General features: G+C 41.0%; 4 protein-coding genes across 4 annotated transcripts; 3 read left to right on the forward strand and 1 right to left on the reverse strand.

Moving 5' to 3' along the window:
* The first annotated feature begins 2,677 nt into the window (after positions 1–2,677).
* LOC115755827 (pyrophosphate-energized membrane proton pump 3) lies at positions 2,678–10,752 on the forward strand. The gene is made up of 15 exons (XM_030695378.2): positions 2,678–2,946; positions 3,671–3,895; positions 4,372–4,575; positions 4,892–5,043; positions 5,137–5,284; positions 5,363–5,495; positions 5,842–6,014; positions 6,995–7,115; positions 8,213–8,400; positions 8,606–9,043; positions 9,192–9,356; positions 9,446–9,601; positions 9,688–9,799; positions 9,968–10,187; positions 10,458–10,752. Exons 2-15 carry the CDS (start codon positions 3,794–3,796, stop codon positions 10,555–10,557), a joined length of 2,412 nt encoding a protein of 803 aa, XP_030551238.1. The 5' UTR covers positions 2,678–2,946; positions 3,671–3,793; the 3' UTR covers positions 10,558–10,752.
* A 1,145-nt stretch (positions 10,753–11,897) lies between these two features.
* Positions 11,898–12,510, forward strand: LOC115755818. Its single transcript, XM_030695363.2, has one exon. It carries the CDS (start codon positions 12,016–12,018, stop codon positions 12,445–12,447), a length of 432 nt encoding a protein of 143 aa, XP_030551223.1. The 5' UTR covers positions 11,898–12,015; the 3' UTR covers positions 12,448–12,510.
* Positions 12,511–13,312: 802 nt separating this feature from the next.
* LOC115755813 lies at positions 13,313–22,892 on the forward strand. Its single transcript, XM_048283957.1, has 15 exons — positions 13,313–13,691; positions 13,784–13,827; positions 14,042–14,079; positions 14,702–14,795; positions 15,196–15,301; positions 15,401–15,471; positions 16,320–16,389; positions 16,897–16,959; positions 17,425–17,496; positions 17,575–17,676; positions 18,212–18,286; positions 19,128–19,238; positions 20,987–21,103; positions 21,961–22,017; positions 22,654–22,892. Exons 1-15 carry the CDS (start codon positions 13,593–13,595, stop codon positions 22,711–22,713), a joined length of 1,179 nt encoding a protein of 392 aa, XP_048139914.1. The 5' UTR covers positions 13,313–13,592; the 3' UTR covers positions 22,714–22,892.
* Positions 22,893–23,201: 309 nt separating this feature from the next.
* Positions 23,202–24,196, reverse strand: LOC115755817 (auxin-responsive protein SAUR72-like). Its single transcript, XM_030695362.2, has one exon. The coding sequence runs from the start codon at positions 24,121–24,123 to the stop codon at positions 23,587–23,589; it is 537 nt and encodes a 178-aa protein (XP_030551222.1). The 5' UTR covers positions 24,124–24,196; the 3' UTR covers positions 23,202–23,586.
* Positions 24,197–26,788: the final 2,592 nt, after the last annotated feature.

Raw genomic sequence — 26,788 nt, forward strand, 5'->3', positions numbered from 1 at the left:
GTCTTTACAAAACATGTAATTGGACATGCACAAGACAACAACCTTTTCAACCCCATTAACCTAAATGAGACGACTGGATGACGACCACGTTCAAGGGTAGGTTCCCACTGAATGAAAAGGATTGACGCCAAAAAAGAGAAGCGCCGAAGCAGAGTAGAGCTGACAACTCGTTTCTTCATAAACCTAATTCGTCATATGGTGACAAAACGACAGACAGAAACCGAGCAGCATGTAAACAAGCTTGTACTTAAATTCAATGGGGCCGTAGCCGTTCACTTGATGTACTTTCTCACAAGCTGAAATAACACTTTCTTTTTTTTTAAACTAAGAGGTGATTTAAGTTGACTGAGCATACAATCTTCTCTTTCATGTGGAAAGGTGATGGCTCTTCTCTTAAACGGGGCCAGAGGCAAAGTCCTTTTGGAGCTGACTCCTCATTCGTTTGAGAAGCTTGGAAATGATGCCACGGCTCGGCTTCTCGTAAGCATGCCATTAGAGATGGAAGATGTACCCTTTGGTGGTATGATGATTGGCATCCCTGAACAGCTTGAAGTTACACGGGGATGCGCGCTGGTTTTGGCTTCCGGCAAGCTTGATCAGAGGTTTGGGTGCAGATTCAAGCTGGCATCTGTGATTCCCTGCAGCCAAACTCGTTTATTTCTGATTGAGCAACTAGAAAGAGATCCTTTAATTAGAAAGAATTCAGATAGGGTCGTCGGAGTTGACTGAGTCCGGATATTTTAAAGTGGGTAGTTCGGGTCTTGAGAGTTAAAAGGTTCAAAGAGCCCCTCAACGTTCAATTTAGTTATGTGGAATGCGCTTGTTTCTTCGACTTACGGTATGCGCAATTCAGCTCCTCCAAAGCGTAGGAACCACTCAGCTTTTCGGTGTTCCAAGTCTGGACCATGATACTGCAGCTTGACCATCACCAGGTATATGGAGAGGGATCTGTCGGTGGACTTGTTTGAAGTTGATTGTTTAAAATCTATTGAATTTTTTTTTTTTTTCTGAGATTAGGATATTATAAATGCCATAATTTTCATACGGCATTCATTTAAGTGTCATAACTTATGTATGTTACCCACTTGAGAGACGTAACATGTTTTCTTTCCACTCACTTGAATGCCATATGACATTCTTCATCGATCAATTGAGTATCATAATTTTTCAAGAGCGTCGCCCGCAAGTGCGAATACCATAATCGATTAGATGTACATTTTAAAAAGAAAATTGCTTCCATGACGGTCTGACAGTATTGTCAATTATTTCTGACCATAGATCCGTACACCATCAACTCGCGTTTTACATAAAGCACTCATTAATTGAAAAATTATAAGGCTAGAAATAATGACAGTATTATTAGACTATCAGGCTAGCGACTCCCTTTTAAAAATATTATGGCCTCAATTGAACGTCATATGAAAGTTACGACACTTGTACTGTCTTTTTCGCAAATTCTTTAAATGGCCCTGACTGATCCCTATTTCCTTCGTGCCAACCCTAAGTCATCTTTGGTCAACTTTCAAGTCTGCCTAACTATCATCAACCCACGAGTCGATCGAAGCTACGTCGTATTTCAAGTCAAAACGACGGCAGCACCTGCAAAAGTAGTTGAAAGATCTTGCAAGCTTTTTCTAACATTATCATAAGACCATATTCTTACTGAATCGTGATGTTACGACTATCCTGGGTGAATCTCAATAACTATGACGTAAGCATCGACTAATTTCTATCGTTAACATTCTGTTTTACTCTGTGCAAACGAGTATTTGAAAGTGAAAAGACATTTTTTTTTGTTAATTCTATCTTATATCTACATATGAATGAATCTGCTGCGGGTCAAAGGCAGTGTGCTTTGTGCAACAAAACTGATCAGGATGGATTGATCTGTATATTTCCAAATAAAGATGATTCTTTCCAAATTTATCGAGGCTCCGTTTATTTGCAAAAAATAAATAACTTGAAAATTACTTTTGTAATAATAATCGTTCATATCGCTTAAAAATAATCGGTCAATGAAAAATATTTTCATCATCGACAACAATTTATGTCCAAATATTTAAGTGAGCGATGAAAACATTTTCCGTCTCTTTATTTCTTAAGTAATGCAAGAAATCATTTTTTTAGCAAATATTTTTTAAATTATTCATTTTCCGAGAATTAGATCCTGCCGCTTTAAAATTGTTTCCGCTAACGTAAGAATTTCCGGATTGTTCTCTCAAGCTAACCTCAAAAGAGATAGATGACATCTAAAAATGTGGTTGTGAATTATGACCAATGTCGGGTACATAATTAGTGGCTTTATTTTCGAGACGGAAGCAACTTCTTCTCAAATATAAACAAAAAAATAAATGATGAAATATCTTTCTAGTTATATCGCGAATTTACTTTTTAATAGCAGAACTTTCCTTTTATAAATTTTTTGCAACTACAGAATTATCCAGTTCCTATTGTACGACTTCACTTCGATGAGACAAGTAAATAACGTTATCTTCAACCGGTGAAAAAAAAACACACACACACACAAAAGATGACATGGCAACTAACACGATCGAGTTTGGCAATTGATTAATTACGTGGCACGACCCCATTGGTGGTCGTGACCTGTCTGAGAAACGAATATGCCGAACGGCGTATCGTTTACAAACTTTTTAAACATTCGGTGAAAAAAAACGCAGCCAAATGCTAAAAAAGAGCAGAGAAAGGAGAAGGAAGAGAAATCGGAAACTGAAGGTAGAAGACGAAGAAGCAGGAGGAGGAGTTGTAGTTTCCTCCCGGCATCCGACCCATCCGTTGCTGAGTTGACTCTGATTCCGATTCAGCACATCCGTCCACTTCGTTTTTTGCAGGGAGAAGTGGCGTCTCAACCTAGATACACGGCGGTTACGCACTCTCTCTTTCTCTCTCTCGGCGCATCCCTCACTCGTTCGATAGCCAGCTGACCAGGTGACTCTCGGAATCCCTTCTCTTAGTACCGTCACTCGAGAATGCACGCTTCCTTGATGTGTATTTTCTCCTTTCGATCTGCAATTCTATCCTGACCTACCGAGCCCCACTGTCTTAGATCTTGCCTCGGAGTTTATTGGGGTTCTTTTGACTGGTTATGTGGTTCAGTTGGTGGTGTTGGATTTTAACAGATCTTCGGATTTCATGGCTCTGTTTTGCTTCCTCCCCCCTCCTTCAATGCCCCCGACTATACCACCCTTCTGCTTCCCAATTTTTTTTTTTGCTTTTTGCTCGAAATCGGCTTCCCAGTTTGGTTGTCTGCTAAACTCCAAATGAGCTTTATCTCGTCTTTTTTTCCCTGGTTTATGTTATGTGGCTATTGACAACAAGATTAAGATGATTAGGTCGCAATCGCTGATTTGGGGTAGAAACCTCTCACTATTGATCACGTAGCTGTATTACGGTTTTGCTGGGCATTGTGCTAGTTTGCTTTGCTTTTGTATGTATATTAGTGTGCCATGGACATTGGTGTTAATGACTCAATTGAAGTCGATTCCTCAGGCATTGTTCTTGGCTGGAAAGAGCCGAGTCTAAATTAGTTTTTTCTATTCATCTAAGATTTTAAACTTGGGATAGGACAAGGGAAGAAGTTGCTCAACTAGAAGGAGAGCCGAGCTGTACTCTTTTTTGAACTTGAGAACTCATCTAAGATTTGGGCTTGCAGATTTTACTCCTGGTGGCTGAAGCGACAACTACCAAAATTCAGCGACCAGGTTTAGTGGGTGACTCGCCCCCAGTTGGTGAGTACAACCCTTTTCCTGTTGCACGGAGAGTAAACTCCTCCCAAATGATGCCCATGGATGATGACATGGAGAGTGGAGCTTTGAGGTCCTACCAGGACAAGCCCAGGACATTTCCAAGCATGCGCAATAAGCCTTACACCCCACGTGTAACAATATACTGTCTTCTTTTCTGCAATTTCTTTTTATCAAAGTGTTAATTTTCTTTAGTTTTACTGGCCTCGTGATCAATTAGCTCCATGTATGCTGTTAGTTTGTCGCTTCTTTTCCTTTTTCTTCTCTAGGTGTATCCTCCACCTGCAATTGACTTAATAATGATTCCATTAAAACAGCATTTTTTTTTTTTGTTTTTGGTGCATTCTCGTAAGCATACGATACACCCAATTTCTCATTTCTGCTTTGACTCATTCTCATCCTAGTTTAAGATTTCTTTTTAAGTTTTCTTAAGGATATTTGTAGCTTTTCTTGTATACCCTCTTTTGGTGGTTGACTCAATCTTGCAAATTATTATCGGCTTGCTTGATGAATGATAGACAGTATGTTGATTGTTGAGCTATTATCTTTATTTGCTTTTTATGACTTAAGTTCAATCTCAGGGATATAATAATCCCATTCTATTCTTCAGATTATCCGCTTGTTGATGGGAATCAATGTTCGGGTTCTTCTTGTCTTACTGCTTTTGGCATTTGGAGGGGTCTTTTATATTGGTGCAAAAACTTCTCCAGTCATAGTATTCGTCTTCTCTGTTTGCATTATCAGTTTCCTTTTGTCAACATATCTCACAAAGTGGGTACTTTCAAAGGATGAGGGCCCCCCTGAGATGGTTCAGGTACATTTTTTTTTGGCAGCTTACCTCATCTTTTTGTTCTCCTTCTTATTTCCTTTTATTTATGTTCTTTCTTCTAGGCTTAAGTTTTTTAGTAACTAATACTAGAGATGATATCTTCACTAGCAACTTGCTTATATTTGTGCACTTCTCTCGAATTGTATCCTGCACCATCAGTCATTGAGCATTTCAAACTCATTATTATAATCTCCCACCTTATCCTAGTGGAATACGTATGATGGCAGTCATATCAAACTCATCTTCCATAAACTCATTTTTTCGTCTGACCATTCTGAACTTATGAAAATCACTTTTTCAGATATCAGATGCTATTCGTGATGGCGCTGAGGGTTTTTTTAGGACCCAGTATGGGACTATCTCCAAAATGGCACTATTACTAGCTTTAGTCATCCTCAGCATTTATCTGTTTCGCACTCCTACACCACAACAAGAATCTTCTGGTCTGGGGAGGTGGTTTGCTCTGTTACCTGGTTGAGTGCAGTCTTTTCCTCTTCTTTTTTATCCATCTATTGACAAGCATATTCATTGGGCTTGTTGGTACAGGTCGACGTCTGCTTTCATCACTGTTGCTGCATTTCTTCTGGGGGCTTTGTGTTCAGGTATTGCGGGCTACATTGGTATGTGGGTGTCTGTTCGTGCAAATGTTCGAGTCGCTAGTGCCGCAAGACGATCGGCAAGAGAGGCATTGCAGGTTTTGCACGTTCTTTTGTGTTGATTAGTTGTTGGAAAAATTATGGATTATGTCACTATCATTGAGAATTATGTACAGATAGCTGTTCGTGCGGGCGGCTTCTCTGCATTGGTGGTGGTTGGCATGGCTGTTATTGGAATAGCTATCCTCTATGCTGTATTTTATGTTTGGCTGGGCGTGGACTCTCCAGGTTCCATGAAGGTTACTGAATGTATGTCTCAACTACTCCTTGAATTTTCTACAAACATAGTACCTTAAAGTCAAAAAGCTTATGCTCTTGGATAAGCTTAGTCAATCATCTACGGTTTAGCTCCATGATTCTTTCATATTTTACTCATGGAGCATACTTGTTGTTGTTAAGCACAGAGTGAGATTCATTCCTAAGATTTATTTATCATTACATCAGGCCGCGAATGCCAATAGGTTATTCTAGCATGTGCAAGAGAGATGGGATCAATTTTTGTTTGTTGTCCCAAGAGCGAGATAAGGAAAGAGGGGGAGGGGGCCTGTTGGATTGGTGCCTTTGGTTTGACATGACTTTTATGTTTTTATTGCAGTGCCCCTTCTATTGGTGGGATATGGTTTTGGAGCATCATTTGTGGCCCTGTTTGCTCAGCTGGGTGGTGGAATATACACAAAAGCAGCTGATGTTGGTGCTGACCTTGTAGGCAAAGTAGAGCAGGGAATACCGGAAGATGATCCACGGAATCCTGCTGTGATTGCTGATTTGGTAATTGCTTGTTCACTTGTGCTTTGTAAGACCATGACTATTTGCTTCTTGCTATTGCCTAGATTACTGTTGCTTTGCAAGTTTTCTTTCTTAGCATTCTACATTTTTGTCTCTGGAAGTTAGGGCCATTTATATGGTTGGTGAGACAGTTTCATGATGTTATTCTACTTGCACTCCTAATTTCTATTTATTTTGCACATCTCATGGAGAATAGAATCGAACATATGGCTTCTTCTTTGGAAGATAGGCGGTTGGTCTGTCTTTTTTAGTCATCAGGTCTCCTGGCATGAGGATATGATGCACCGTATGTGTTGATTTGCTTTGGTGAGATGCAGTTTGGTTCAGTTGTCGTGTCTGGTAATATTGGGGAAGAAGTTCACGGCTTTAAGCTCAAGTTTTAAAAAGTATCCATCGTATATAAGTAGAGAATCCACGAAGAACAAGGTGCATGATAAGTAATTCATCAGAAATGAACGATTTTCACAACTTTTGCGGTGAATGAATGTTTTAATGTAATGAACCTGATTTGGCATCCTTACTTAGCAACTATGTGAAAAAAGGACTTGAATTGTTGGTTGCTTATAAAGCCAACTGTCGTTGCAGTTGTGTTCCTTTATGCTGTTGGATTTGGCATCCTTAGTTGGGCAACTTTATGCCGTTGATTTGGCATCCTTGTGGTACTTTAGATATGTAAATACATTGGTCTGTGCATAGCATTGAGAAGCAAGCCTTTTTCCTCCGCAGTCCTAGACCTTTTCGCTCAGATAGATGCCTTCTATCCACGTCGCCCTTTCTTTTGTATGTTTTTCTCTTCCATTGTCGAGTGTTGACATAAGGTTCCTAAAGCTGGCTTCTAAGCATTCACTCAGCTAAATTTTTCTATTTGCCAAATTCTTTAGCAATTTTGGCTCTATGGGTGCGAACTTTTCCTGCAAAGCAAATTGTCTTCTGAGGAGCAGACTTAAGTTTTGTCATTGTAGGTAGGAGATAATGTGGGTGATTGTGCAGCTCGAGGTGCTGATCTTTTTGAGAGTATTGCAGCTGAAATCATTAGTGCTATGATACTTGGGGGAACGATGGCCCAGCGTTGTAAAATTGAAGGCAAGTGTTCTGCACCAACTGAAAAATAATCTTGTCTTTTAGCACAAAAGTTAGATAGGCGAAGAAATTACGTGCATATTGGTATATATACTTTCTGGTCATACACTCACATTGTTGCATATCCTTGAATCAAGTGGTTTCATCGGCGTGATAAATAAGCCCATTTTAGTATGAAACAGCTGTTGCAATATATAGGAGAGAGACCTGTCAAGTAGAATATATTTCTATTTTGTTTTTTCAACTGTACGTGACTAAGATTTTTATTTGATTATTCTCCAAACTAAAGTTGGGTGTGTCTTGATAGTTTTGGTTCGGAAGTTGTGTTGAAGCAAAGTTCAATTAGCCAATGCGCAAGCTCGAATGAGTAAAGTTGAATCGGAAGTTTGCTAATTTGATCACCCTCACAGTTAGTTCAATAATTGAAGTACTGTGGGCGGAAAAAATTTAGGACATGGGAGTGTTATTTGTTTATTTTAGAGCTGGAGAGACTGGTTTATGCACAGGATGTAGTTTGATTGGGGACAAATGCTTCTGCTGCCTCAGAATTGACTCTGGTTAAAATTCCTTCTTTGGCATCTGTGACTGAAAGCAGAAACTTGAGACATTTAAAAGTCAAACGGCCAATGAAGTCTCCTTTTAATCGGAGAAAATTGAGCTATAGATAAAATTGAGCTTAAAGTTGAAAATGCCAAACTCTGTGAAAACGGCATATAGGTAAAATTCTTAAACCCTACATCCTACCAAACGTAATAGAGTACCTCTAGGAAACAATAAGTTGGAAAGTTCATCCCGGACATCTCATCCAGAGCTCACTGAACAACCTACAGAGGTGGTTGTGGTTTCTCTAAGTGAACATGGAGATAACAAAGTCATAATGATCCACTCATTGATAAAAATGGTCTCTCAACTTTGCTGTTGCATTATTAATAGCCAAAACAATATGGTTGTAATTGTTTTAGAGTTTCATCTTTGAAAATATGTAAGTTGTCACACAATTCTCTATGCTGAAGACGTTAGAAAATCACAGCTTGAAGTGACAACCGCTGCGCTTATATGCTTGTTTCCAAAGACTAATTTGGCAGTTTGCTTTCATGCAGATCCATCCGGCTTCATCTTGTTTCCTCTTGTTGTCCATTCCTTTGACCTGGTAGTGTCGTCAGTTGGAATGCTTTCGATAAGGGGAACACGCGAATCTGGTCTGAAGGCATCCATTGAGGATCCAATGGCAATTCTTCAGAAAGGATACTCTGTATCTATAGTTTTAGCCGTTATTGCTTTTGCCGCGGTATTTTTTCTCTGACTGTTCTCATTTTTTCCCTTTTCGCTGTCAACATATATTTGAAGGATACAGATACAGAAAAAGCTTTCTTGTAATTATTTCTGTTGTTTGTCATATTTAAAATTCACCGACTTGCCCCTGCCTCTATTTTTGGTACAAGTCATGTGAATAAGTTCTGACACTTGATTTTACTGGATTGAAATCTACACAGTCTACGCGATGGATGCTTTATACTGAACAAGCGCCTTCTGCATGGCTGAACTTTGCTTTGTGTGGGCTGGTTGGTATTATGACAGCCTATGTTTTTGTATGGATCACAAAGTATTACACAGACTACAAGCATGAGCCCGTGCGCACGCTAGCTCTTTCTAGCTCCACAGGTCATGGAACTAACATAATTGCTGGAGTAAGCTTGGGTTTGGAATCAACAGGTCTTCCAGTCCTTGTTATAAGTGTATCGATAATTTCAGCTTTCTGGCTGGGCCGAACTTCTGGTTTGCTGGATGAGACTGGCAATCCAACTGGTGGTCTCTTTGGAACAGCCGTTGCGACGATGGGCATGCTCAGCTCTGCTGCCTATATTCTCACTATGGATATGTTTGGTCCAATAGCTGATAATGCTGGTGGAATTGTGGAGATGAGTCAGCAGGTAATGACCATATTTCTTCCAAATTTCCATAGCATTAAAAATTTTTGAACTTGAAGGAAAGGTGGAATAACCTTAGTTGAAAGAACTTTAAGCACTTCCCTAAGTTTGATTGGTGTGGACCCTCAAGTGCATGCATTATTTCATGCAGCCAGAGAGCGTTCGGGAAATTACTGACGTTCTAGATGCCGTGGGTAACACCACTAAAGCTACAACCAAAGGTTTTGCAATTGGATCGGCTGCACTTGCATCTTTTCTTCTGTTCAGTGCTTACATGGATGAGGTGTCTTCATTTTCTCATGAACCTTTTAAAGAGGTGGGTGATTCCTCCATCATGTAAATCCGTTCCTATTTGGATAGCCTTTGAGAGTGGCGTCTCACCTGCAACATTTATTTGATATTCAGGTTGACATTGCAATACCGGAAGTTTTTGTTGGTGGGTTGTTAGGTTCCATGCTTATTTTTGTATTTAGTGCATGGGCCTGTTCCGCTGTTGGCCGAACTGCACAAGAGGTTGTTACTGAAGTGAGGAGACAATTTATTGAGAGGCCTGGAATAATGGTGGGTATCTATTATCAGAGTGCGTTCTCTGATGGTTTTTTTGGGTCAGGTTACTTGATGACCAAATCCTTCTTTGGTTGGCTCAGGACTACAAGGAGAAACCTGATTATGGTCGATGCGTTGCCATAGTAGCATCTGCATCATTGAGGGAGATGATAAAACCCGGTGCTTTGGCTATTGTTTCACCTATAGCAATTGGTGGGTCGTTATTTTTCATATTGTGTGGACTTATTTTTAGATGGATGACAAGTAGGTCATGACTTCTTTTCGGTTGTTGTTCCTCCTCGGCCGCTTTGAGCTAAGCTTATGTCATGTAGGCAATGAGATGTCAGCCATTGTCGCTAATCTTTGCGCATAAATTTGCAGGTTTTGTTTTCCGGATTTTGGGGCATTACACAGGACAACCTCTTCTTGGGGCCAAAGTTGTGGCTGCCTTACTAATGTTCGCCACAGTTTCTGGTATTCTTATGGCGCTCTTCCTTAATACAGCAGGCGGTGCCTGGGATAATGCAAAGAAGTACATAGAGACAGGAGCTCTTGGAGGCAAAGGGAGCGATAGTCATAAAGCTGCAGTCACTGGAGATACGTGAGTTTGACGAATCTTTGCCATTTTGCTTAAATGAGGGCAAGAGCATCTTATGAAATCAACTGGTGATTGTGTTTGATGGCATAGCTCAAAGATGCATGGTCATGCCCACATATGTGTGCTTGATGCGTTTGTTATGACACTTCCAATTTGTTCTCTTGTATGCTGCTATGGTATCTGCCAGAATGTGAAAATCACTGCGACATTTTTCCTCTTTGCACATGACAGCAATGACCTAACTGCTTACTGTTTTGGTTCTGTCGGATGCAGTGTGGGTGACCCCTTCAAGGACACGGCTGGACCTTCCCTGCATGTGCTGATAAAGATGCTTGCGACTATAACACTCGTCATGGCTCCTGTGTTTCTGTGAGAGTTTGTCCATATATACTGGGATTTTCAACAGCAAATCCAAGCCGGCACCCATTTTCATCTGACTAGTATACTTTGCCAAATTTATCAGGTAGGAGTTTTTGATTTGATGTATATTCCCAGGGTGTCGAATTGAATGTCATACTAACATCTTTGTTTGAATAAAGAGACGATAGAGTTGCTACTCATTCTAGTACACCTGGTGTAGCATTAAATTTTTTGGGGGCTTTAAGTTAGCAAGGGAGAATACTTTTACTGCTGTGAGTTGTGACAGCTCAGTGGGGACTTGGTTGGGCGTGGTTGCGCAGTTTTGTAATTCTCCGCTGTCACGAAATACCGCGTGATTATGATTTGGTAACTTTCTTTTGGAATGGTGTTGGTTCTGTCCGTAACGCATTCGCACTAGGAATTTTGCTCGTCTGTTTCCAATTTTGAGTTCAACTCTTAACACCAGAAGTAGACAAGGAGTGAATCTTGTATATTTTGAATCGATAGGGGCGCGTGCCCTCTTTAAATTAACCGAAAGATATGGTCTTGTCATATTTGCAAGAAAGCGGATCTAGACTTCACCGAATTGCTTAAGAAAAAGCAATGGCGCGTATCTCTAATCTTCCACGAGTACATTTGACTTTCAGTGTGTTTCAATCGCGGAGCGCTAAACTTACACGTCTGTATGACCAACGCTCACCACTCAGCTGTTTTTTCTTTATGAGGAAGTCGAAAGTATCAATATCAACTTCATTTTCGGAAGGAAAAATACGGTAACGGGAGGTGAGGTGACAAATGGGAAAAATTAGACTCGACTCATGAACAGGCCGGCACACAGTTGCATATCCTCCGGAGATGATTACAAGGTATGCGTTTGCCATTTCGCGAATCTAGACAGGTAGATGATGTTCTGCGAGCAAACTGGCGAAGATGTCAAGGCCTCTGGCCATCAAACCCAGCATTAGCATTTCCTCGAGCAATAGCAAAGATTCTAAGGCCTCTCGGAACCAAACGATTTGCCTCAGCATTTCTTATTGCTTAACATTCGAGTAAATCAACCCAAGTTGTTGTGACGTGCAATACTAGGATCGATTAACCGAATTATGTTTTCGGCACTCCTGCGTCGGAAAATTCTATTAGAAGAATCAGAATGTGCGCAAATGTCGGGGGGATGGGAGGATGATGGCATTGAGAAGACGGTGGGCCTTGCCTCAGAAGGGCAACAAACAGTGGAGGTCAGCTACTTCGGGCCCAAGCCCAACCCCAAAAGTACAAAGGCCCAAATGATTACGGCAACATCGCAATTGGCCATTTTCCAGTTCCTTATCTCTCTCTCTCTCTCTCTCTCTTGCAGGCTTTGCTTTGCTGCTCCACGCTCTAGTCCAGTCTAGGGTTCTTGCCAAAACCCCCAACTCCCAACTCCACTCTTCAACTCTCTCTCTCTCTGTGAAGGAGAAGGAGGAGGAGGAGGATGCAGAATCCGGGGAAGCCGATGAGCGCACTCCCAGAGCTGGAGAAGACGAAGAAGAAGAAGACGATGATGCCCTCCCCTCAGGAGCTCCTCTCCCACTACGAGTCTCAGGGTTTGGACTCCCACCAAGCCTCCCTCAAGGCCATCGACCACCTCCAGAAGATGCTCTTCCGCGTCGTCTCCTCCCGGGGCCCCAAGACGGATAAGGTCCGGCCCGACGCCGCCCGTAAGATGGACGCCCTGAATGGTCGGCTCGCCGTGCTGGAGATGAAGGTGGACTCCAAGCCCGGGTACGCGGAGGCCTTCGCCATCGGGGTGGCTTCCGGGGCCGCCCTCAACGGGATGGGGAGCCTCATGCCCCACGTGCTCACCTCCCTCTCTCAGATTTGGAGCTCTGTCGCCAGTCTTTACAAGAATCCTCACCATCCCTAATGAAGCAAACTTCTGGCTTTCCACCATTGCACGTCAATCCAATTCAAAGCCGGGCTATTTTGTCTTGTTGTTGGGTTTGTCTTCATTTCATTTCGTCTTGGGGAACCGCAAATTCGGCTTGTGGCTGGACCAGAACAGGTGGAGAATTGGGCGGAAAAAGAAAAAACAGAGTCTATTGAGTTTGTTTGGTCATCGTTGCCAGCCACCATTGTACCCGATGACCCTTCCTTATCACTCCGTGGATAACCAGGGCAGCCACGACCCGACAATATCCGATATATTCACTCCTTCCTAAATGAAGATAAATCAAGAGGCGCTTGTGTTCCCACTTTGACTTTTCTCATCGTTGATATGGTCCGTTGAGTTCAAATCACATTCTAAATTCTGGGAAGAAAATCATCAAGCAACATGTACATGTAAGATGTCATAAGAAAAAATCATAACATCGACCCGGATGAGGCGGTTTCTTTGTCCCTCGAGGAGAATAGTGCGTCTATCACGCTGCAGAGAGTCAAAAGTGGAAAAGTAAGAGCTAAATGACATGTTAATAACCACTCCGGGAAGATAGTTTATGTCTTTGTTTAGTTGCTGTAGATGTAATGAGGAAGGGCTGCCTTCTTCTTGCTCCACATTATCGAAAGGTGTGATTTTTCGAGATTTCGATTTACTAAATGATGCGATTAGATTGCTACGCACGTTGAACGGGAGCATTTGTTCACATCCCCCGCTACAATTCATTCCCTCGCTTCATAAATTGATGTAATTTGGAAGAGTCATCTTCGGGGGTGGGGGGTGGGGTGCGGAGGCGGGGGGGAGGGAATTTTAGTCAACGTCAGCTCCTCCTCTTCCACTTCCACAGGAGAAAATGCTCTGCCCCGCCACGTCGACGACTGACGTGGCAGGTGGACGATTTAGATATGGTTTGGCTGGCTGATGGTTATGGTCGGTCGGGAGATGAACAGCAGCTCGCTCGAAAGACAACAGGTAAGGCGAGCGTGAACTAACACGACGAGGTTGGCGATATGATAGTTTGGAAGTAAACCCCCTGCCACTGGTAGTTTCACTTTCATACCTTCTTTAAAGTGATGATCTTGATGATTCCCAGAGCTCCCGAGCGACGAAGAGGCGAGTCCTTGGGCTAGATTATGTCTCTCGTAGCGACCTACTCCGCCCCAATCTACCGAAACCTCAACCCCACATGCTCCTCTGAATCCAACCCAAGGCGTGGCTTTGGCACCAGAAAGGTATCCCCCCACCTTCTCTCCCTCTTCCTGGTACGTACTTCCGTCCTACGAGTTTTGAGTTGGGAGTGACTTTGCTCTTCTCAAATTCTCAGACCAACAAAATCTCCAAGGACAGCGATCCCTCCTCCCAAAAGAGGTATACCCAAGCTCGCTTCCGCTTCCACTTGCTGGCTCTGCAGTTTTTAATCTCAATTCCAGCTAGTTCATTCTAAAGCTGCTTGCTTGTGACGGCCCCATTCTTTTTCTCGCTTGCTACTGTTTCGTTTGCCATCTCCTAGGTGAATTGTTCCGTCCTGACAGGCTGTTTCCCAGCTTCAGTTTCACTTATCTCTTGTCTTTGCTTAGTGCAGGAAATCCACGCTCGATCAGCCTGGTCCTCTACCTAGTGGTAAGTCCATGAATAAACTCTCGCATTCGTAGCCAGTCATAAATGGATGTTTTGCTTTTTTCGTGTGCTTGGTTAAACTGAAGCTTCCAATTCATTTCCCCATATTGTCAAATTGATTTTTCCTGCTCAATGGTACTGCTGTAAAAGCACGATTTAGTATCGCTCTTGGATCAAAATTTTATGACAAACTGTTACATAGAATTAGTGCTCCAGCTGGAAATAGCTTGTTCTCCTTTGAAACAACGTTGGTCCCCTGTTCTTTTTTGTATTTCTTCAGGCAACATCACCTGCTACACTATTGAAGTCTCAGCTTGTGTGTTTTTTGAGTATTTGCTGGGTTTTCGTCATGCCTGTGTGTTGCTCATGGTCCACCATGTTTAAAATGGACTTGCGGGAAACCTCTTCGTCTCTCGTTTCTTCTCCATTGAACCTTAGATAATGCTTTTTAAGGCACATTCAGTTTTGATTTCATTCATTTTCTTGATCTCCAGCAGAAGGCGGCCCATTTGTGCTGTATTCTTAGCAGCTTTTTTTTTTTTTTTGGTGGCTTATGTGATTTAGATAGGAAGTATTTCTTTCATTGATTGTGCATCATTACTCTTATGTGAAACTTTTCTTGTAGTGGCACCTGGTTTAAGCTCCAGATACGATGGGAACAATAGAAAAAGTACTTCTGCCAACCTTGAGTTTGAGGAACGGCTGAAAGCAGTTAGAAGGTGCAGCCTCACCATATTACGCTTGCTTCATGACTTGCGTCATCATGTGAGACACTATCTGAAGATAGAGTAGTGTCCAAGATGCCATGTGCATCATCAGGACATTCCTCTGTCTGCAGCAGTTGAACTGTGTAAATGTCTAGAGTCATTTTTGTCACTTGGACTTGATAGAGAAGTGCCGTTCAGATGTCCAGAACAAACATATTACTCTGTGTGGTCATGATTTCTAGTTCACATAACATATCGATTTAGGTCTCCATAATGGTTGAACTAGACACTTATCTTTCAATTGATAATCCTCTCAGGAGAAACCTTTTCTCTGCACCTTTTCAATTTACTCTTTCCTTTTCTTCATATAGAAGAGACTAGGTTTTTTCATCAAACTAAGCATCCTCTTCAGGTCAGCGATCGAGCAGAAAAAAGCAGATGAAATAAAAGAATTTGGAGCTATTGACTATGATGCACCGACTGAGACAGATGATAAAACCATTGGACTTGGCACAAAGGTAAAATCCTTGTGATCACATGTTGAATTTTGAAGTTCACTTTTTTGAATTGTGGTCAGCTGATCCTTAAACTCTGATTCGAGTTTCAATGTCAAATAGGTTGGAGTTGGAGTAGCAGTTGTCGTCTTTGGTTTGGTTTTCGCTCTTGGAGATTTTCTTCCGTCCGGAAGGTATGCTTTAATGAATGACTTTTCTGCATCATTGAACCTGTGGGTTTGTTGATCCCTTTTCCAGTGTCTCTTCTATTTGGATGAGACTTCTTGACTTAAGACAGGCTCACGTATGTCTGCACTCCGCAAAGGGTAAAAGATTGTGTGATTTGCTTGTGCAAATGCACATTTGTGTAATTTCTGAGTATTATAGACTTCGATTGTTGGCAAAGATTCTGTTCACTAGTTTCTACTCATGCTCCTAATCTTCCTTGTCAGTTTTCTTGAACTATTTACTCTATAATAAACCATCCGTCTAGATCTTTCTCCTGTTCTTCCACTCAGTTCACATGCTTGTTCTTTTTATGGCTTTCTTGCTACTCAAGGTGCTCTTAAGTTCCTCATCATCACTAATGAACTTGTGACATCAGTGATGGCTATCTACTCATTTCTGGCTAATATGCATTAGCTTTGCTTGGGCCTTCTCTTGCATTTCTCCTAGAATGATTTTTCATATACCATGTAAATGGCTTTAGTGAAACTAATAAAAGTTGAATGGCCAAAAGCAAATAAAATTGCGAATGGTGAGAATTATTCACGGTATTCTTTACATCTATTTGGAATATTGACTGAGAAGTAACCATCGAAATAATCTGTCTATATCCTACGCAATGAACTTTTAGCAGCACGGCAAAAGAAATGGAGGAAACTCATTAAGCCAAACCAGCTATGGATTAACTAGCCAACAAGGACCAATGGTAGTTATGTGCCCTTGGCGTCTCTTAAAACCTCTTTCCTAAATGGTTGATGTGCAGTCCACACACCATTATTGTTGGAGTGTTTGATCTTTTTAAACCTTTATGTTCCAGTGATAGTCCCTCTGAAGTAGCAGTGGTGGCCAACAAACAGCTCTCAGAAGAAGAAAAAGCTACTCTTCAGGTGCTTGAGAAAGAGCTGGCTTGATATTTTCACTGCAAGTATTATTTTCTGCATGAAACAGGCCAATTTTCGGTCTTGAGGAAAGTTCGTAGTTTCAACAGAGTTTGACTTTGAAAGCAATGAAATCCTTGCATACCACTATTTACTTGCTGCTCACTGCGCACATTTCATTATTGTGAGTGAATTGTTCTCTTGAGAAGAAGTGTATGTGGGAGACCAAGTGTAAGAGAATAGAGTTGAATAATATTTCGTTTCCTACACTCAAAGCTAATGTAATTATATTTTTTGTGAGTTGCGTGACTCATGTAATTTGAAATCCTTTCGAATCCAAGCTCTTGTCGTCTCATAGTACTTGTATTTAGCTGCCTTTCCTATTCAGAATCCAGTAGGATGACAGATACTGTTGCCATTTCTCTTCAGCTTTACATGGAATAACCCAAGAGAATGCATAATTATTCACTCATAGTTAACACTCAAATTCTTTTCTCCTATTGGGATCTGTTACAGAGAAGGCTGGAAGAGTTTGAAGCCACACTTTCTACTTCTCCAAGAGATCCCACAGCGCTTGAAGTAAGTAGGAGTCTTATATCAGCTATCCATTTGCGTTTTGCTCTCCATGCTGGATATTGACCCGTAGGTTTATATCTGCTATGCATGGCTTTGAGTTTTAACTTTACAAAGAAGAGAGGATCTATGCTACTCCTATATATGACGATAAGTGACTTTGAAAGGTTCCCATTTATTGGGTAAGAATTACAAACTTTCAGCTTGCATGCTGGTTGAATCAATCACTGGATTGAAGCATGTATATAATATTGAAAGGTGGTCATTCCATAAATTTCAACATATATCTGTACGCCATGCACCAGCCTACCAGGGCACCTGAACAATGAGATATATCATAAGTGGAGAGAGAGCTGTGCCATTTGTCTTTCTTTTCTGTGTATGCTTGGTTGTTAGTATGTGCATCTAAGAGTGTTCTTTAAAATTGCTTCATCATCTATTCTGCTGCATCACTTTCTTCTATGTCTATAGGGAGCGGCAGTAACATTAGCAGAACTAGGGGAGTATACTAAGGCAGCTGCTCGGCTGGAGGATTTGACTAAGGTTTGTTGTTAGGCAAACATGCTTCTTGGTATAATGTGCTCTATTTAGCAAGTATCTTAGGCTCAATCATCTCTGCAGGAGAGATCTACTGATCCTGATGCTTTCCGTTTACTTGGGGAAGTCAAATTTGAACTCAAAGATTACGAAGGGAGCGCTGCTGCATATAGGAGTGCAAGCAAGGTGTCCGTTTGATCTTTTTCAAAAAATGCAGGACTATTGTCTTGTACTTTTGATTTTATGGCTTAGAACGTATGGGAAGCTCTAGTCAAGTCAAGTAGACACGAGTTCCGACTTTCATGGAACTTATTAAAATTGAACTATTTTGAGTTCCACGCCTATATGCGTACTACTTGTGTATCATGGCTTGTCAACTCGGATGCCAACAGAAAAGGCAACTTGGCTGGTGTCAGTCTTGCCCTTCTAGAAAGCTCCAAGAGCTGATTCTAATTCAACAGACTTTTCATTATATCATGAGTTGGCTGTGAAAAAAGAGTGGGATAATGCTTAGTATTTTCTATAGAAATTGGAAGCTTCAAATCTTCCATTGTTGTGGCACTTGCACAGAAAGAAACTATTAGTAATTTCTGGAGGAAGCATGTTAAAAAGACAATTGCATTTGTTGCTTTATATGTGTAAAAATGAAAATTGGATTCCATGAATGCCTTGACCCATGAGATCTGCTCTATCATCAACTTATCCTTTTAATGGTCTGCAGTTGTCCACAGATATCAATTTTGAAGTTCTGCGTGGCCTTACAAACGCACTACTTGCTGCCAAAAAACCAGATAAAGTGAGTCACAGATGTCATTTGAGTTGTTACATTATGAGCTAAGAACATGTTGGTGAAGCTGTGTTTTAGGATTAAAGGTATAGCGGACATGACATAATCTAGCATAAATTGTCTACCGTGCTATTCATGGATTTAGCAGTAGATAGCCTTCAGGCCCTCCGATGGACTCAGACAGGGACCTTCCTTCTTCTGAGGCACTGGGAGACTTCTGTTAATGATACCAACCTGCCCTGCCCCTCAGACAATGCTTTAAATTTTAAGCAACTTTTTGCTTGGATAAGTCTCCTTTTTTTCAGCTATATGAGAAGTTTGTTTAGAGCATTTCAATGTAAACAACGCATCCATTTAACAACTTAAGCTTTGCAGTATCCGATTTTCACCAAGCTGTAACATTTTCACCAAGATGTTTCCTGTGCTCCGTTCTTTGTCAATACACGAATCATGGTTCTAATTACACAGACGGTGTAGCTTTAAATAACCATGTGAAACCTTGTATATTAAAATACATAACTTATCAGTAATGTGGTTTCTGGAAATATAGCAAGTATTTGGCAAAATTTTTTAATTATGTCATGGACGTAGGCCAGAACCTTGAGAAGTTTTTTTTTAAATCATAAATGTAGCTCTGCCTCTTGATCTCCTAAGACTAGGGAGTTCATTGTATATGTTGAGAAGTATCGGTATCTCTGTACTTGCCCACCAATTTAGGCCTTATCTGCACCTGCTTTAGCCTATTCTCAGCACAGAAGGCATATCTATCCATCTATTCAATAGTGTTCACGCTATTGAGGTTAGTGACCTGCAGCCATTTATGAATTTCTTTGATGAGGTGGATCTGCAGGCTGTTCAAGTACTCCTGGCCTCTCGAGACCTCATGAACTCAAAAAAGGCAAATGTTGAGGCAGATAGCAGTACAACGAAAAGAAGTAAGCAGAGCGTGGATCCTATTCAAGTGAGTTCTATTATATTCTTATCTTCCATCACGCTGATGTTTATGCAAACACCTGTTTGGCCAGATAGGCACTAAGAATATTAAGAAAGCAAATCGCATCAACTTCTAGATAACACATTACCTGGAAAGAACCCTGCTTGTGGAGACCTATGAGTCGTATGTCATGCTAATACTGGTAAGAAGCAGTATGTCTGAAAGGAAGATTGGTCCATGCTCCACCTAGAACGTTTGTTCTTTTCAATTGATTGTCTTTGCCTCATTTTCCTTTTCTTGGTTTTGGGGGAGGTAAGAAGGTTTTCAAGGTAAAGGCCCAAAGTGGCGTGTCCCATGATCAGGTGTCCCCTGCGGATAGAAAATAGCCAAACCATTAGAGACAGATGGCGCCAAAAGTTTTGGTAACTAGATTAACTACCTGACCAAGTTCCTAAAAAGACTAACTAACCCCCCTTGGCTGCACTGAATTAAAGAGGGACCAATTAGCCGCATCTCAAATATTAGCAGCACAATTCAGTATCTCCCATTGCTCCACAACTTCCCTGTAGGTTACAGCTCCTGGTCAATCATTGATCAAATTGTCCTTTGATATGACCCACCATATTTTTGTGTAGCTCCATAATGCCACTCTTGATTTTACCAAATACGGCTCCTTATTTCCCAGCAACATCATTAGGCCTCCCAAACAAATGGAAATGCTGACATGAGGACGAGTATACCCTGTAGTGAAATAGCAGTTCTCTTACTTTTTCCGATTAAAAAAAAAAAATTTCTTTGGACTAACTACGATACTCCTCACGCAAAAACTTCTCACCTGCCATATGCAGTTTCATTTTCCAGACGCTCTGCGAGCTGATACCAAACAGCAGGCTTTGAAACATAGCATACACTGCTAATCATCTGTGCTATGGCCTGGTAGCACAATTGTGTGATGGGTCATTGCATTTGAAGGTGAAAATTTTAGTTATAAAGGGGAGGGGTCTCAACAATGTTTAAACATTAGAAAGACAACAGAAAATAAGATTCTCACTTGTAAGTTCTCAGTTTCCCATAGAGACAGTAATGGTAATTATGCTGAATTTGTGTCTTTCTGTTGAATTGTGCTTATATACTTTTAATTTGAAGTCAGGAAGATTTCAAGAAAATATGAGCCTTCATAGAGAATCTGGCCGTTTTACAGAATCATTCTTACAAAATGATGTTGAACTGTACTTGGCAGTGTTTGACCACCAAACGCAGTTAGCCTACTGGTGATTCTGGCTCTCATCTGTAGTCAATGAGGGCACAAGTTCAATTCTCAAGAGAGAGAATTTCGTAAGGAGACCAGTCTGTCCTCGTGCAGAAAAATTTGTGGTCTGTTCACTCGCTAGGGGTACCACAATGATTAGCTCGCTGACCTTAGACCGTTGGGTCACAAGTGGTGTGAGTAGCTGTGGCTCAATTTGAACGTTTTGTAGTGGGTGTGGAACTCCTACATTAACGTCCCTGGATATTTTGCTAGAGTAGACCAACCCTTCATCATGGCAGCGGTTGACTGCAAATGTAGGTTACTTCCAAATTACCAATGAGAACTTAACTCGTCAAAGAGAGGGTATTTAGCCAGTTCTTGAGCAATCTGTCAGTAAGCATAGTATTTGTATGGGTAAATAGTGCTAAACCTAGTAAGCCATCATTTCATCATTTCTATTAAGACAAACTCTAATGTTCTCATTGCAAAGAAAAGTTTCTGTATTCAACTTGTCAATACATTTCAGGTTGGTTTACTTCTTGGGAAAGCCTATTCAGAATGGGGCCATGTTAGTGATGCAGTATCAGTTTATGATGGGCTCATCTCTAGTCACCCTAATGATTTTCGGGGATACCTAGCAAAGGTCTCTTTTTTCATCTAGAAACTTGCTGTTTCTTGTTGGATTATCTGATGCAATTATTATGGATATAGGTGCTGCATTTATTTTATTTATACCTCACGCGCATTCTTAATATATTACCATGCCCGTATTTTTTTTGTTTTTCATTCCATGAATATAGCTATTTTGTTAACGGAGGGACTCACAAAAAGAAAAAATCAAAATGAAGAATAAAGATTATGCAAGAGAGAGCTACCTTGCCAGATATAGTTAATCCTGTAGATGTTTGTGCTTCCTGCTTCGAGTATGCATCAGACCAAATGTAGTCTATATATATATATATAGAGAGAGACAGAGAGACAGAGAGACAGAGAGACAGAGACAGAGACAGAGACAGAGACAGAGACAGAGAGCTTTTACTTGGCATGGTTGAGGTGGGATTTTAAGTCTCTTTAGTTGCTGAAAATACAAGTACATTAGTAATGTTTATTACAGCTCTCAGTGGGTTTTGGCAAAAAAAGGCAAAAATAAAATAAAAATTGGAGGAAGAAGAAGAAAAACTGCCAAGTTAGTTAAGCTAAAGGACCCTCTTGTTTTCTATTGTGGGATTGAGCCAAATCAGTTGTAATTTTGAACTTATAGAAACTACTACCACCTAAACAAGGCTAGGGACGCGCTTTTTGTTCCTCAACATGAACTTTTTCTTCCGAAGGTTAGCCTAAGTTCCTCCATTTTTTATTTTCTGGTATCAAAGAAGCTCAGATCGTGATTTTTTTCATTTTTATGTTGTTATGCTTCCTGTGGACTTTTTAACTGTTTGGCTTAGGTAACCTCTGGAAATCTAACTATTGGACAACATATTTCTCTCTCCTGTTTTGCAGGGGATTATATTGAAACAGAATGGTAGAGCTGGAGAAGCAGAGAGGATGTTTATACAGGTGAGTATAAAAGCTTAGGCAGTCATGAGAATGTCTTCATGGGCATATGCATGTGGTTTTTGCAGTCTGAGATGAAGTGACTGACCTCTGGTTAGAAACTTTAACGAGAATGATGCACAAACTCAAAATCATCATGTGATATGGCTGGCGTCATGCCTTTCGCATTTAATGCAATGGTATGTGATGTATGAGGAGCTCTTCCAGGCGAGTAGGGAAATCAGTTCAATTGTCAGTAACGGAGCTTTACAGCATTCTGCTGACAGAGTCTTTAGAGAGCTTGCTAGAAGAGCATTTCCATGTAAGTAATTTTTTAGGCTAGGAAGCAACGTGCAACCAATATGAGTCGTCGCGTTAACAATTAGCTTTTCGTGTTCATGCCAAATCTTTTGAAATGTGAGGAACTAAAAATTACCTTTCCATCAGGGAGGTTCAACTATTCTTATTGTTGAGGGTGTAAAAGGCAGTATTGAACCCCATTTTAATTGTTTGGCAGGGAGAGTCTGCTTGCTGTCATAAACTCATTGTTGAACTGGTTGTTGCCAGTAGACTCAAAGTTGGATGTTGTCATTCTAATCATGTAGCATTAGTTACTCAATACTATATTTTGTGAACTTCACTTGATTGTTTACTTTGCAGGCACGATTTTTTGCACCGGAGAAGGCCAAGGTGCTTGTGGATCGTTATGCTGGACAGTGAGCGACTTTCTCCACTGCCTTCACTTGTTAGGAACAGGAGCCTTGACTCAGCTTGATAGTCCATTTGGCTTTATAGGATTGTGTAGACATGAGTTAGATGACTACCTGTATGACTTCATTGAGTTGTTTTATATAATAAGGGAGATTAACAAGATTTCCCCTTACCCAAAAAAAAAACAAGATTTTTTTCCCATAGTCTGTCGAAATCTAGAGCTGCCAAAGACCAAGGTTGTGATGTTCAATTTTTGGCTCCCATAATTTGGAATTCCTTTTAAATGGATTAATTCCTCCCCTTTGAACCACTTGCTTGCTGAACTTGTACTACGTACATTGTTGTCCAAAGAAATATGACCAGGGGCATGGACTTAAGGTTCTGCTTGAACCACCTAACTGTCAATTCTCTGAAACTGATGAGACTATGAGAGTGACTATGATCATCGCACACTCTAGGAATTTGTTGATTATCTAGAGAGTTATAGTAGACATTCGCGTAGGATGACTACTGGAGTTGATCTTAATTTCAGATTGCAGGTAATGGCATAAGAACGGAAAGAGCATAGATTAGCTAGAAGCATCAGTGAGCTGCAAGGTGGTAATAGTTCAATTTCTGCTTCATTTAATGGTAGATGTAATTGAAGGAGAGCAACCCTTGGTTCAAAGCCGCCCAACTAATAACTATTTCTCACCAAAGCAAGTCTGCCTTTTTTTTTTTTTTTCTCTTTTGGCCATCAAAGAAAGCCTACCTTATTCACTCCTATTTTTATCTTGCCCTGTCTATTACCTCTCCTACACTGCCTTTAAAAGCATAAGTAATATCACTCAAAGGACCACAATACATATTGAAGAAAGTAAGAGAGAAACATGAAAGCAGAAGTTATCTGCACATTTGAGGCTGATGGGAGGGTGTGAGCTCACAATCTGATGAGGCACAGCTAATGGCGTCTTTCTCCACATACTCATGCGAGAAGAACGTGACTTCTCTTTTTTCCTCGACAGCCTTCAAGATCATCTCAAAAACACAGACTTCACATGGGATCTTGAGAACTCCTTCCTGTTGGAAGCCAAACTCTTCTTCTGCTTCTTGCAGAAGTATCCCGAATGCCGGGTGTCCTAGATGCTCAGTTGGGATCACAAATCTCTTCAGCTCTTTCCCCACGCAGACGGCCAGAAAGCCTTTGGGGACGACTTCACTAGACGATGCCAAGACCTCCGAGAAGGAAAGAGTTCTCTTTAGAAACTTGATGCTTTTGCTGCCATTACCCATGGAGGTTGTGGTTGAACTGGAGTTGACAGTGCTGCTATTGCCACTTCTGTTGGTGTTCTTGGGGGCATTTGCGAGCTTTTTCCACTTCTTGAGGATCTGTTGAAGCCTAACAATGTCACTAATCTTGTTAGACTTCTTAGAATCCATGAAGTTGACGTGCCTTCAGGAATATGGGATTTCACAAACTTCTCTTGTTTGGTGGTGATGTTTCGGGGGTTTTAAGCTAGTCGAGGAGGGGTGCCTGGTCAAGGTGCATAGGAATATTCAATGCACGTTCTACTCCGTTATTTAAGCATTTCGTTGAAGCTAAGAGTCCGTCGGTTGCTGGTTGCAACTGCCACTGATGAATATATAGTAAAAAGAAAATGACTGATGCATTTGGCCTTTATTTCTTGGTTTCTGTGGCCCTTTTTACTTTATTCCGTCTTTCCGTGCCTCAGATGGCTACAGATCCATATAAAAGAAGTTCTAAGAAGAGCTCGGCTTTTCTTGCGCTATATTTTATTAACTGTAAATGTGCGTTTGTGAAGCAAAGTATAAAGTGCTAGATATTAGATTAGCTGGTGCTCAGTCTCCCCTTTCTTACGAATAGTACTGGTTTCTTTCTGATTCAACTGTCTCAACAGTCAAAACCGCCTAGAAAGGCATCATCCACATGCATGCTCCTCTTAATAATTGACCCTCCTGCACAGCACATTGGTGTTGGTGTTTGGAGCTCTGTTTAGTAAATAAATGCACCGAAGCTCTTCATGCACCCCTTTTGCTCATTGGATTTGGGATGGCCGAGCGGATCCTAGAAGCCAAATGGCTCTGGAGAAACCCATGTGGCCTCCCCACTCTTTTTCTGTTTGTTGCAAAGGGAACATGCAGCCCCTTCCTTCAGCCACCATCCTCATGTTAGCGGTATAGCGGTCTGCCCTAGGAACCAATCAAGGTTGATACTCTAACACTAGTTGTGGATTAGATTGTGTCGAAAAACGACCTTCGCTATACTTAGGTATAATGTGTTGCTAGAGACCGCTTATTGCTAATATTTAGTAAACCTACGGGGTCGCACACAATAGCGAATTAAGTTTATATTTTCTCTAAGCCTTGATATACTTAAGAAGTAGATTTTAATTTATTCTCAATATCTACGCGATCGTGTACGTTATGAGATAACGATGAAACGCACGATTGGAGATAAACGATTTGGTGGACCCGAATTGCCCGACCCCACTTCTTTTATTACGCGTAAATATTGAGGTTATATATAGACATAGAAAACCCTAGAGACGTCTATGAGAATAAAAAAGAAAAACGCAGAGAGTCGTTCTCTGTTTTTGAGATCTTTGAGAGAGTCTCGAAGATAAAAAAAAGGCAATCAAAGAGGAGGAGCTCCAAGATCCGTAAGTTCGCACTTGGATCGTTGGAGACTTCGGTTCGTGTGTGTGGATATCAGCAGAGGCGCAACACTTGGGGCGCTAATCCGGACACAACCGATCGTTAATCTAATTTCGATCCGCAAAAGATACGACTTGAGCTTCTATTGATTTCAATATATGCATGGATCCTGTCTAGGGTTTTGGTTTAGATTTATATTCCGCTGTGTTTTATCAATCCCGAAACCCCATCTCTTCACATATTCCACATCATCGTAGCAATACATTGTCACCTTGTCAAAACGAACTAACTTTGTTTCTTCTTAAAATAACCTTGATGCACATGATATGATCGTGGTTTGTGATGTACGATTATCTTTTGAGAGCTGAAAATATGTTGTAGGGGAGATCTCTCTGTGTAAGAAAAAGGCGGATCTGCATAGATAACTGGCGTACGTTTTTGTACCTTGGGAAGAAACCCATAATAAAATGCCATCTCTATGTATTCTAGATGATGCTGCAGAAAAAGAGTTAAAAGTCCATGTGGCTAGATCAGTTACCTCATAATCAAGAATATGTAATTAATTTGAAGGGGAAAGGCTCTAATGAGAGTTAGAATAATGTGCATGGTACAATGACAAAACATAGTTGGAGCATCTTAAGGTAGTTGACCGAGTGGGAGTGCTATTTTAAGTGTCGGAACCAGATTGAAAACAAATGATGCAACAGTTAAATAAGGGGCACTTGCCCGATTTGCAAGGGAAAGAGGAGAGCTGATTGCTTGGTCAAACTTCAATGGAGATGGACAATTCGTACAATACCATTAATAAACCAAGGCTTTGAGCTCCAAGCTCATGATCAAGTCGATAAAGAAGAGAGTATGCCATTGGAAGAAGCAAATGGCAGATTAAGTTAATCAACCAACCCATGATTGCAGGGCTCATGATGAAATCCCACCTCCCGAGGAGGGAGAAACACTTCTTTTATCAGTCTTTTAGTATTGGGCTCTCGTGGCTAATAATTTGGATCTGGTTCACATGACCCTCTTCTTCATTTGAAAAGTACAGGGAACCTCCTCAAATTCATAGCTACAATACAAGTACCTCTCTCTCTCTCTCTCTCTCTCTCCCTCCCATCATCTCATCAGATTACTCGCACTGGTATGCATGTGGTCGTACGTACGTAACATTTGATAAACTGCAACTTGACCAAGAACGGCGGGCAATGATGGGTCGTTTCTATCCGCCATTCCTAGATAGTAGGTTTCGAAAGCCAGAGCTGTTTATTATCGCGAAAGAAGACTATTTTTTTTTTACTACAAGCAGTCATAATTCAGTTTCGAATGTAAGAGCTCATGGCAAACCAAATCGAATTTTCTCGGTCGATTAGCTCGGTAGTTTGGTCTCGTTTTTCACACAGCTCCCTTTTGTTGAGTTATTGATTCAAATGAC

Source organism: Rhodamnia argentea, chromosome 8, assembly GCF_020921035.1.
Source record: "Rhodamnia argentea isolate NSW1041297 chromosome 8, ASM2092103v1, whole genome shotgun sequence".
Classification (NCBI taxonomy): Eukaryota; Viridiplantae; Streptophyta; class Magnoliopsida; order Myrtales; family Myrtaceae; genus Rhodamnia; species Rhodamnia argentea.